Source organism: Equus asinus, chromosome 22 (assembly GCF_041296235.1).
Source record: "Equus asinus isolate D_3611 breed Donkey chromosome 22, EquAss-T2T_v2, whole genome shotgun sequence".
Classification (NCBI taxonomy): domain Eukaryota; kingdom Metazoa; phylum Chordata; class Mammalia; order Perissodactyla; family Equidae; genus Equus; species Equus asinus.
Genome location: NC_091811.1, coordinates 52,535,402 through 52,548,699, shown reverse-complemented (window position 1 = coordinate 52,548,699; position 13,298 = coordinate 52,535,402). Strand labels below are relative to the sequence as shown.

Sequence of the window (13,298 nt, the reverse complement as noted above, 5' to 3'; positions counted from 1 at the left end):
AAATTAATTTTTTTGCATATGGTAAAAAAAAAAATTGTATTGTTTAAAATGAAAGTAAACCTCCCAACTGCCTCTGATCTCTGCTCCCAAATTTCCTTCCTTGCAACCACTGTTACTAGTTTCTTATGTGTCCTCACAGAGGTATTTTATATATATTCTTTAAGTCATTCATTCACAACAAATTTTACTGAAAGCCTATTATGTGACAGGCCCTGTGTGCCAAGGATACAGCTGTGAACAAGACAAAGCTGTTTCCATCAAAGAACTTACATTCCTTGAGAAGAGATCATAAATAAGCCAGTCTACATTACGTATAATCTATAATTAAGCTAATATGGATTCTTTTGGTAATTATAAATAAATGCTATAAAAATATAAGAAATGAAAGAAAACTAAAGGGAGAAGCAACATATTTTAAAAGGAGTAGTCTCTTTGAGGAGGTGACACAAGCATAGCATAGCAGAAGTGAGGATGCAAGCCCCGGGAGAAGAACATGTCAGGCGATGGGGATAACTCCAACGATCTGGAAACAAGCTTCACATGTTTGAAGAACAGCAAGAAAGTCTGTGTGGCCAGAATGCCATCAAGGGGCAGATGAGATGAGATGAGAGTGGTAGGCAAGGCCAGATCCTGAATGTAATGCCTTGTGTGTGATGGAAAAGTCACTGGAGGATTTTGAGCAAGAGTGGTGTGATCTAATTGACATTTAAATAAATTGCCTTGGTTGCAGTATGGAAACCTATGAGAGCAAGAACGGAAGCAAGACGACCAGTTGGACCCTTCTGCAATAATTCAGATGAGAGTGTAGACCAAGGTGTTGCGATGACTGGAGATGGCGAGAGGCAGTCAGACGGGACATGGATTTTGTGGCAAGAGCCAGTCAGACTTCAAGAACAGGGATTAGGAGCGGCAGGAGAGATTCTCTACAAATGGACAGCACCAAGTGATTCTTGGGGTGATGGGATTACATCTTGATTGTGGTGGTGGTTAGACAACTCCATGTATTTGTCAAAACTCATAGACTTATAGCCGAAATTAAGTGTAATCATTGATACGCTCTGTATCACTTACAAGCTGTGTGACTTTAGGGACATTATCTAATTCTCTAAGCCTCAGTTCCCTCATAAATAGGTAACTGCCTAACTCACAAAGTTGTTGTAAGGAGTAAATGAGATAATGCTAAAAAAGTATTTTGCATTACTTCTGGCTCAAAATGTTATCCTTTAGTAATCACCACTATTAAAGTACGACAGTCCTTCTATGCACCACTTCTTTACACGAAGTTAGTTTTTGTATGTCTATAATGTGGAAATTTATTCCTATACGTACTGTACTGTCCGGTGCTAGTCTGATAGATGGGAGTTGGAACAGACATAGAAGTGACAGCCGAAACTCCAGGGTTTTCTCCGTCTCCTTTTCTGCCCCGTGTGTCTTCAGAAGATAGGTCTTTTAAAATTTTTCTGTGAAAAACAGAACTCTATTAATGTTGGTAATGAGAACAGCTTTACAAAAAGAAATTGCTAAACCTTTTTCAATCTCAGGTTAAAAGTACAATAAGCTACTAGACACCTCAATTGTTGTGTCAAGGAATCGTTTTGTTTAGCAAATCCTATTATAATGAAGTACTGTAGGCAAATATATTTTAGTTTATGGCTACCTGAAAAGAAAAACTGAACAAATACTCATACAGAGTAGCTTTCAACGTACAAGGCCCTTGGAGAGATATGAAATGTCTCTTCCCCCTACAAGAGAGAGGGCTCCGTTGTGAGGTATTTCATTAATTAACAAGGTACTATTCATTTTCTAAATAGTGTTAGCGACCTTCATTTAGAAAGATCAAATTTAATTTTTCAACCTACAACCTTAGAGTGGAAGAGAAACCCATAGTTCTCAGGAAGAAACAACGAGATTAGAAATACTACTACAAAATGCAGAGAGTATCAGTGATAAATAAAACTGCTTATTTTAACACGAAGTAAATATATCCCACAGGCATCCCTCAGACTTGGTAAATGGGGCTCATGACGGGAATAAGAGGATGGAAAAAGATTGCTTGCTGAGAAGAAGGGTCTTCCAAAACACAGTGGGAGTGAAGGAAGAAATAAGCATTTTTTGTTTCTAGGGGGGAGAAAAAAGAAAAAAAGAAATGCTTACTCAAGAATTCCATGTTCATTGTAGAAAAATCAGAAACACTGAAATACTTATGTGAAAACAACACCACAAGAATCACAAAGGAAAAAAACCCTTTAGCATGAAAAGGGATCTTTTGTTATCTGTATCAATCTTCTAGCCTATGCAGGAATTCCCTCTCTAACACTCCTAACAGCCCCTACTTCTAGGAATAAGGCATCTCCAATCTCCAAAAAGCAAACCATTCAATTACTGAACAGGTAGAGCCCTTCCTTATTCAGACGCAAAGCTGGTTCCACCCAGTGAAGCTAGAGAAATTTAAGCTTAACCCTGATTCTGTATCCATGCCCTACTTTGCAATATTTGACAATTGCTACAGGTCTTCTGTATTCGAGGCCAAATAATTTTAGTTCAGTAAATAGTTTTAGTTTAGTTCTTACACTTGCAGACTGTATTAACCTAAGTTCCACCTAGAGAACAAAGGAGGTGGCAGTCCCATAGGACTCTGTGTTAGGCATTTGTAGAAGAGTCACAGTGGTTCCTAAACCTGCTTATGTACTAGAATCATCTGGAGAGGTTTATCGAATCCAGATAGGTGAGCCGGTGAGGAGAGAGCTCCAGAATCCTCTTAACAAGCTGCCTACACGGTCTTAATGCAGCCAGCCTAGCATGAGACTATGGAATGCTGTGCCCATTTCTTTTTCAATTTTTAGTTATGAAACATTTTGAGCATAAAGAAAAACACAGAAAATAAAATATCTATAAACCATATACCAGGAATCAACAGATGCTAATATTTTGCCATATTTGCTTCAGAGATCTTTTTTTTTAATTAAGATTATGATAGTTTACAACCTTGTGAAATGTCAGTTGTACATTATTGTCAGTCATGTTGTAGGTGCACCACTTCACCCTTTGTGCCCTCCCCCGACCCCCCCTTTCCCCTGGTATCCACCAATCAGTTCTCTTTGTCTACATGTTTAACTTCCACCTATGAGTGGAATTATACAGAGTTCGTCAGGCATCTTATTTTTAATAGGAATTAAGTTACAGATATACCAAAATGTCACCACCCAATCCTTTTCCTTTCTCTTCTCCCTCCTCAGAGTACCATTATCTAAAAGTGTTGCATATCATTCCCATATGCATTACTTTATTTTTACTACAGAGCATTTAGAGATAATATTTACCATTGATTTGTGTTCTTCCTCATCCTCCTGACTCAACCTTGGAGAGAGCCTTAGGGAGCCGTTTTTGGGACTTCTCTTTCTATATTTTTTCTGGTGATCTCATCTGTCCCATGGTATACTGATGATCCTTCAAATGATATTTCCCCAACCTCTCTCCTGACTCCTAAATCCAATTGTGTATTGAATACTTCCATTTAATAGGCACCTCAAACTTAACAGATCCAAAATCTAATGTCAGATATCCTTCTACTCCTGGCAGTCTTCCCTATTTCAGTAAATATCAACTCCATTCTCCAAAAATTTTGGAATCAATCTCTCTTTCTCATAACCTGTATCCAATTCATAAGCAAATCTGTCTTTATCTTAAAAATAGATCCAGAATCTTACTCACGCTCATTCCCTCCACTGCTGCACCCGAGTCCGTGCTACCAGCAACTCTTGACGGTACAGCCTCAGTCACCTCTACAGGTCCTCCTGTAGCTACCCTTCCCTCGCTACAGTCTACTCTCCACAGAGCACCAGTCACCTTTTTAAAATGTCAGATAAATCACTCGTCTGCAGTGGCTCCCTATCTCGGAATAAATGGCATGGCCTACAAGGCTATAACTTGTCCCCTATGACCTCTTCAACCTCAAGTTCAACCTCTTTTTATATTAATTTTCCCCCCCCCCAACTTATTATAGGATTATCAATTTTATTGATTTTTTTCAAAGAACCAGCTTTCAGTTAATACTGATTATCTCTATTAGTTTTCTCTTTTTAAGTTCATTGACTTCTGCTCTTAATCTCTATTATTTCCTTTCTCCTGCTTGCTTTGAGCTTATTTTACGTTTCCCCCCATAGTTTCTTAAAGTGGAAGCTTAGATTATTGAGATTTTTCTTCTTTTATAATATAAACATTTAATGCTATAAATTTTCCTTTAATTATTTCCCACTGACTTAATTACATCCCAGAAATTTTGTTATTTTGTATTTTCATTTTCATTCAGTTAAAAATATTTTCTAGGGGCTGGTTCAGTGGCACAGCAGTTAAGTGCGCACTTTCCGCTTCGGCGGCCCGGGGTTCGCTGTTTGGATCCCAGGTGCGGTCATGGCACCTCTTGGCAAGCCACAGTGTGGCAGGCATCCCACATATAAAAAGTAGAGGAAGATGGGCAGGGTTAGCTCAGGGCTAATTTTCCTCAAAAAAAAAAAATTTTTTTCTAGCACAACCAGAGACACTCACAACTAGAATATACAACTATATACTGGGGGTCTTTGGGGAGAAGAAAAAAAAAAAGATTAGCAACTGTTGTTAGCTCAGGTGCCAATCTTAAAAAAAAAAAATCCTTTAAAAAATATATATTTTCCAATTTCTATTAAGATTTCCAGTTTGGTCTATGGATTATTTCTAAGTGTGATGTTTAATTTCCACATGTTTGAAGATTTTCCTGTTGTCCTTCTGTCATTGGTTTTTATTAGTCTAATTGTTGGTTTTATTACTTATTGCTTTTTATTAGTTTACTGGTTTTATTAGTCCAATTCAAATGTGATCAGAGAACATACTTTGCATGATTTCAATTCTAAATTTGTTAAGGTTTGTTATGACCCAGGAGGTGTCTTTCTTAGTGGTTGTTCTTTGTGCACATGGGTGAAGCGTTCTAAAAATGTCAACTAGATCTCGCTGGTTGATGGTATTGTTCAGTTCTTTTGTAATCTTGCTGATTTTCTGACTACAAGTTCTGTTGTATACTGAGGCAGGTGTACTGAAATCTTCAATTATAACTGTAGATTTGTTGATTTTGCTTTTCAGTTCTCTTACTTTTTGATACAGGTATTTTGAAGCTCTGTTATTACGTACATACACATTTAGGATTGTTATAGCTTCTTGGCGAACTGACCCCCTTATCTCTGGTAATTTTATTTGACCTGAAGTCTATTTTGTATGATATTAATATAGTCACTTCAGTTTTTATTATATTTCTATTTCTCTTGGGTATGGACGTAGGGGCTCTTAAGGTAAATATGTTCAGCATTTTGAAGAACTGCCAGACTGTTTCCACAGCGACTGTCCCATTTTACATTCTCATTAGCAATGTGTGAGGGTTCTAATTTCTCGACATCCTTACCAACTATGTCTTCTTTGATTTTAGGCATCCTAGTGGGTCTGAAGTGGTATCAAGGTTTTGATTTGCATTTACCTAATGATAAATGATGGTGAATATTTTTCATATACTTACTGATCCTTTGTATATCTTCTTTGGAGAATTGTTTATTCAAATCCTTTCCACATTGTTTAATTGGGTTATTTGTCTTCATATGTAGTCTTCTGGTTGATTAATGTGGGATGTCTTTTCATTTATTTATATCTTTTAAAATTTCTTTCAACAAGGTTTTGTAGTTTTCAATGTACAAACTACAGGCACTTGAGCCACAGTCTGTCCTATATATAGTTCAGTTCTCAAAGTCTAGGTATGCTAGGGAAGCCCATTTTTATTCCTTATTTGCTAAAAATTTATGAATGGGTGCTGAATTTTATCAAATACTTTTTCTGAATTTATTGAGTTGATTATATATTGTTTCTGCTGATTCTCACTTATGGTTGTTTATTTCCTTGTACTTTTGATGATTTCTGACTATGAATTTACATTTGGTTGATCCTAATCTCTAGTAGTCCAGAAAGCTTACTTAGGGAAGCTTCCTTTCAGATGTTCTAGCCTCCTGCAGTAATCCCAGCTTAGTACAGAAATCTCAGGTTCAGAGGTTTTCATGCTTGCTTCTGCTTATCATTCTGGTTTCAGCTCAGGTATCTGTATTATATGGTTTTTATGTTTTCAGGGGAGTGATAAGAGATTTCTATTATTTCCTATAAATGCACAACACATTAACAAGTATTTTATCCACGAACTAACTCTTTTGCGCTGGGAGAGTCCAACCATTTGGAAATTAAACCTTCTATTTGTATTCTTTTGGTGATTGCCCCCAACAGTCTAAGGCAAGTCTAAAGGTAATCAATACAAGACTGCAATAGGCCATTCTTGTCTTACATGTTTCTGCCTGGAAAATTTCTTTCCATTTTGTTTCTAAACTAGCCAAATTCATCATTATCATTGTTCTAAAAAAGTCAATGGTAACTTATATGAATGTCTTAGTTCACCATTCTTTCTTACATTCACATTCTTTCCATTTAGTTTCATTTTCTTCTTCCTGAAGAATACATTCTAGTAATTTCTTAAATCAGTTTGAAATGATTTTTATTTCACCATTGTTTTTGAGTGACTGTTTGCGTGGGTATAGAATTCCAGGCCAACAGTTACTTTCTGTTGGCACTTAAAGATTTTAGTTCATTGTCTTCTAATGTTATCATTCAAAAATCTGTTGTCAGTGTAATGATCACTCCTTTCTAGGTAATTTGTCTTTTCTCCTTGGAAACTTTTAAGATCTTATTTTTATCTTTGATGTTCTCCAATTTTAGTTCATAAGAAACATGTAGATATAGGTTTATATTAATTTATCTTTTTGAGGACTCTGTTTTCTAAAGCTGAGAAATTCATGTCTTAGAAATTTCTGTCATTACCTTTTCTCTCCTAGAGAGAAAAGCAGCTGGAAGTGCTCTTCCACATTCTCTCCTTTTGGAAGTATTATTAGATGTATGTTGTATGTTGGACCTTCTCACTCTACCTTCCATGTCTCTTAACTTCTCTTGATCTTTCTGTGATCCATTCTAGGTTAATTTACTCAGAGCTGTTATCTTCCAGTTCCCTAATTCTCTCTTAAGTTATATCTAGTCTGCTTAAAATTTATTTAAAATTCCTCAATAGACTTTAGCAATTATACTTTTCATTTCCAGTAGTTTTACTCAGTTATTTTTTAAATCCCCCCTAATCTCTTATCGTAGTGTTAGGGTTTTGATTCCTTCTTTATATCTTTAATAATTCAAATTATACTTATATTCCCTGATAATTTTATTATCTGAAGTTCTTTAGGGGTTTAATTCTGTTTATTGTATCTGCTGATGCTTGCTAACAATGGACTACTTCTTTCAGCTTTTAGCAGTTTCAGATTATCTTTTTAGTAGGGTTTATTTTTACCCCAAAAAATTCACAGACAAAATTCTGTCTGTTCATTAATTATTTATTCAATAGAGTCCAAATTGCTTAACACGGTGACAAGGTTCTAAGTGATCTGCCTCCTCTTTACCTTTTCTGGCTAAACCTCCTCTTCCTCCCTGCACTTTAAGTTCCCAGTTCCCAGAACAGGCCAACCTCCTTCCTATCATACAGTCCACCTTTGATTACACAGTTCCCTCAGCATAAGCAGCTCTTTTCCTTCCCTACAAAACCCTTTCCTGCCCTTGTTTCACAAAATTTATCAGGTTGGTGGTAATCCAAATCACATTTTTTTTTTTTAAAGACTTTATTTTTCCTTTTTCTCCCCCAAGCCCCCTGGTACATAGTTGTATATTCTTAGTTGTGGGTCCTTCTAGTTGCAGCATGTGGGATGCCACCTCAGCATGGTTTGATGAGCAGTGCCATGTCCGCGTCCAGGATCTGAACTGGTGAAACCCTGGGCCACCAAAGCAAAGCGCATGAACTTAACCACTCGGTCACGGGGCCGGCCCCCCAAATCACATCTTTTAAGAATTCTTTCCTACTTATTCCTACTTATATACAGGCAGGAATGACTATACCCTACCCATAGTTCTCTCCTAACATCTTAAAATCTTACTACATTTGTTTGTATGTTTCAAAGATACCATTTCATCTTACCATCTAGTCACCAGGTTTGGTCAATTCTACCACAGAAGTCTCTCAACTCTACCCATACCAAAGATATCCCACTACCCACATGAAATCACTCATATTATTTCAACAGCTTTTTGTCAATTAGTTGTACTACTTCCAGCTCTCCACTGAACAATTATTGAGCAGCTACTTTTGTATGGTCACTCTGCTAGTCCCTGGGATTACAAAAAATAATACGTGGACCATACCCTTAAGTAAACTAGAATTCCAACAGGATGACATAAGTACTGTAACAGGGGTCAGTAAAAGGCTGCTATGGAAGAAAGACCTAACCTGGTCTTGGCAAGTTGGAGAAAAGGTAATCAGAGAAGGCTTCCAGGAGGAAGTGAGGCCTAAAGTATGTGCAGGAATTATGCAGAACGTAGAAGAATGGGTTTTAGCAAAGGGACAGACAAAGGCCCAGAGTTAAGAAGCTAAGAAAGGGAACACAAAGTAATTCAATTTCTAAAAATTATGGTCCTTCTTTCAAATTGCTATTCGAGTTAACTATCTAGAAGTAAATAGGGAAATCTAATACTCTGCCAGAAGATAAGTCTAAATTTCTCTTCAGCATAGCAACTTGGGCCCTACACATAATCTGGCTCAAATCTCTCTCTGTTAACAATTCCCTTTGTATACAAACACATGCTCCCTCTTTATATAGTTTGCTGTGCACAGCAGCATTCAAACTCATTTGGTAACACATCCAGAGTTTGACACAAGAGTACTCACCTGTAAGATGGGCGCCGTGCTAGAATCCCGTGGGCTTTCTGTGAGGAGCCTATACTGTCAGATGAGTCCTGCGACTCCTCACTTTCTGATAAAGATGATACCTGAAAAACAGAACTGGTTTTACTATGAGGAACAATGCAGGTAGAAAAAGAATCCAATTTAATTTTTGATTTCAGAAAAAATGATCTGTCTCCTGCCACCCAAATTTGTTAGTTAATAAATCTAAGGTCTAAAAGAAAGGAACAAAAGGAAAAAGGAGAAAGTTTATTTCAGGATCCAAAACTAATTAAAGGAACATACAATACAGCAGGCTGAGACCTAAGAAGAAAGTCTATCCCCAAAACAGAGCACGACTACTTCACTAGAGTTGTAAAGACCAGTCTCTGATCTCTACCCTATTTCTATACTGATGCACATTACTCTAAGTTTTTGTTTTTGTTTTTGTTTTATCATTAATGCTATCTGATTTGGATTTTGGACATGCTAACTTTGAAATGCTATTGGATCACCACCTAACATCTAATTATTAGATAATGACATTGAGGAAACTGCTGAATATAGAAGCCTGTGAGTCAGGGAAGAGGTCTGGGCTAGACATAGAAATTTGAGAGTCAGAGCTCTTTAGATAGCCCTTGAAGCCAAAAGACTGGATGAGCTCAATAAGGGGATAAATATAGAGATGATCAAGGACAAAACCCAGGAACACTCAAACATTAAGAGGTTGGGAAGAACCAGCAAATGAGACCAAGAACAAGCTACCAGTGAGGCAAGAGGAATAACAAAGAGGTGTCTTTGGAAAACTAGCAAAAACAGTATATTGAGGAGAAAAGAATGATCAGCGATGTCAAATGCTGCTAATGGGAAAAGTAAAACAAGGACTAGGAACAGACCAAGATAGAGGTCACCAGGAAGGGCAAGTATGAACATATGCAATTTAAAAATCTGAAATAATTAGCTTTGTCTCACTTCACACTTAATGAGTTAACACATGTAAAGCATTTAGTGCATGACACATGGCGAGCACACATTAAATGTTAACTATTATTAATAATAAACTCTTTAAAACTACATCAACACAATAACCATATGCAAGTTTTAAGTTATAATAATATCTTACAATTGAGAAAACAAGTTATTTTAAATTTTTAAAATGTATTAAATTTCCCAACATTTGCCCAAAGTTGCATTTCACACCTGACTTCATCCTCATTTTAAAAAATAAAATAATCCAAACAGGTTTCCAGAAAGGACATAATCAATTCTCTACATTCCTTAATCTCTACAGAAAGCCTTTCCCTAAATTGTTTAGATTTAGATCTTAAATTTCCAGAGGAGTTTGTTTTACTTTCTATAATCTCTTTCAAACACAAGTTCTAGGGTACAACTACTTATTTATATCTTGTATTAAATGTATATCTTTTGATAGAAAATAAAGAACTGGCCACACATATACTAATAAAGAAATAATAACAGTAATGAATAATAACTTAAAGTAATAAGAAAAATAAGCGACTTTTATGTTTCCTCAAGTATCATGGATATACCATTTCTAATCTAAATCTTTCACTATTTTCAGTGTTTGTCCCTAAATTGAACTCAAGAAGAAAATAATTTCTAAAACTAAGAGATTACTGGTAACTAAGATCAAGTATTTCTCTTTAATGACAGCACTAGCAACTAAGAGTAAAATCTTCACAGAAAAACTCGAAAATCCATGCAGCAGCCACCTTTCATATAGAAAACCACATAAGGATGCAGCTCTAGCGCTGACAACACTGCCAGGTACTGTAGATTCAGGAGGAAAAAACGAGGTATACAGCTTTTCTCCAGGATAGCTGATTCGAAAAATGAGAGATAACCAGAGGCGTTCTGAGACTCCCAGGAGCCAGACGACAAAATGGGGAGAAAGAGTAGAAAGAAAAAGAACCCAGGATGGCTCTTTCCTTCCTACTGTTGTCAGGTGTCAATATGAAGCTAGAGAGATATAAATGAGACTTTCCTCTACTATGAGAGAACTCTCTTTTATTTGACCTCCATATGCTCACATCACCCTTGCTTCAGAATTCTCTTTTTTCATGAAGGTATCTGGGATAAAAAAGTGCTTTCTCTTAAGAAAGCCATTCATTCTTCAAATTCTAAAACTTGCCCCAAAATTGTCTTGTATTTTCACTGGGTAGTATATACATACATGAAACTAGAAATTCTAAAACTTTTCTATTTGCCTCATTTTTTTCTATAGTCTAATTTCTAAGACAACTTTATTATCTTGGTTTATAATATTCTAAGTACAGCAACTTCCATGTGTCCAAAGACTCAGGGTATAAAAGTCCCCTCTCTCAACCACTAAGTCTTTGAATTTCTGTACCGTTTGCACGTGTGGTGGGTGAATTACAGAAGACTGAGCTGTCTGGATGACCCCCTGAACCTGTACTTGCTCTCCAGGAAGAGGTACAATTGTCACTGGCGCAGATCCTCTTAATGACATCTAAGAACAAATAAAAATTCAATTAACAAAATACATATTGTACCTATGCACATAAGATAGCTGAGTTCTTAACACTGGAAAACACATTTTAGAGCTTATTATATTTAACCACATCTATTAACCAAACATTACATGTCTTCTATGGGCCAGAGACTGCACAGGAGATTGAGAGTACAAACTAATTATGACAAACAGAGTATGAGATATAATATCAGAGGAAAAGTAGAAAGTACTGTACCGTGGGAGCAAAGGAAGGGTGCTACTTCAGCTGGGTCTCTAACGATAAACAATTCCCTGAAGGTGTGTATGGGGGAGGGGGTTGGAAGGTACTTGGGGTAGAGGAATTGACTGTACAAAAACGTGGAGGCTCTTTAGAACATGCTATTCTGAAGAGATCTGGTTAAAAACCAATCAAATCAAAACTCAAAAAGTGAGAGAAATACCAACTTTGGGCAGTGTCTTTAAAGAAAAATTAAATATCCCAAGTAACTAATTGAATCATGAAATTATTATTTATTTCTCGAAATACCACAATAAAATGCTAAATCAAGAAAAGCCCACCCATCATCCTTCAAGGCTCAGCTCAGGTTCTGCCTCTTACAATAAGTTTTCTCAGATATTTTCAGTTAACAGAGATCTCTCACCTTCCTCTGGACTACTCTGGTTCATACCATTCATCTTGGACTTAAATCACAAAACAAAATCCAAGGCTGCTTCTCAGGTCCCGAAAGTCACCTTCCTGACTGCTCCCCTCTTTGCTTTCTTTGTGTTGGGCCCCAAAACAATGTCTTATTCCCTTTCACTGAAGGTTCTTTTCCCCCTCCCAAGATTGGATTAAATTCCAGTCTCATCATCCCCCAAAATGCCCAGGTCATGAAATTCTGTATATAAAATCTTATCCAGGTACTGAGAACTGCAAACTCTCAGCACAAACAACTCCATCCCATCCCCCAACCCCACCAGACATGACCCAACTCCAGCACAGCTTCTATCAGCTCAAGGCCATGTCCCAGGATGACCCTCGCCCCCTTAGAATGCCTGCCTGAGAAAGATCAATGCTGCCAAAATAATTTACTGTTTGTTACAGCCCAACCTTGACTACAGCCCCCTGACCTCACTTTCCTTAGAGCATTTACTTTAGAAAACTTGCAATTGCAAATCCTTTCTCTGACCCTAAATCTTCTACAACCCAGAAATGTCTTTCTCAAGGACCTGGGAGCCATCCCTCTGAAATGTAATCATCAAGGATAAGGGCCCTGTCTCCCTGTCTCTGTGGGAGGGTAGGAGCCTAACTTTGATAAGCACCAATTAGCAAACAGATGGCTTAATCACAGGGACCAACCTCCCCACCTAACATCTTCAGCACTTTTCCTTTAGCACACCTCAGCCTTCAAAAAGGCTCCCACCTTTTGTTTCAGCAGAACTGAACTCAATCTACACTGAAGTCTCTCTTCCCTACTCCATTAGTCTGAATGAAATCCATCATGCTGCCTTTAACAAATGTCTGGCTCTGTTTCTCTTTGACATTATCCCAATACGAGGATACAGAAATTAAAGAGTAAAAAGAAACAGGATGCACAGATCTTAAGGGTCCAGCTCTAGAGTTACCATTACCCTCAGAGAAAATAAATGACACAACTAGAAGGACGTGCAACTAAGATATACAACTACGTATGGGGGGTTTGGGAAGATAAAGCAGAAAAAAAATTAAAAAAAAAAAAAAAAGAAGCTTGGCAACAGTTGTTAGCTCAGGTGCCAATCTTTAAAAAAAGAAAAAAAGAAAAGAAAAGAAATGAAAGGTCCCCTTACTTTTCAGACCCCAACAGAAGCCAATCACTCAACTAATTGGGAGAGTTGGAGATGGGGTTAAATTACATTTTTAAAAGGATAAAAACAATCATTCTTCCGGGGTTTCTGGCAATCCTTATGATTTTGTGCAGACTGTGGGACTGGCAGACAGAAAGGAAAAAAGGCAGCAGATTTTGTTTTAGCTAGGAG

General features: G+C 37.1%; 1 protein-coding gene across 17 annotated transcripts in view; it reads right to left on the bottom strand.

Annotated features, from left to right (window-relative positions):
• The window catches only part of ATF1 (activating transcription factor 1), a 46,242-nt gene that overhangs the window by 10,043 nt on the left and 22,901 nt on the right, over positions 1–13,298 (bottom strand). For 9 of the 17 annotated variants that reach the window (XM_044755948.2, XM_070494894.1, XM_070494890.1 and 6 more), the window contains 3 exons: positions 11,181–11,300; positions 8,816–8,916; positions 1,330–1,460 (listed from right to left, as the gene is read on the bottom strand). In XM_044755948.2, the coding sequence (XP_044611883.1) occupies positions 1,330–1,460; positions 8,816–8,916; positions 11,181–11,300 (352 nt within the window). The remainder of the gene's footprint in view (positions 1–1,329; positions 1,461–8,815; positions 8,917–11,180; positions 11,301–13,298) is intronic. The other 8 variants (XM_044755952.2, XM_070494896.1, XM_070494898.1 and 5 more) reach the window with 1 other exon arrangement.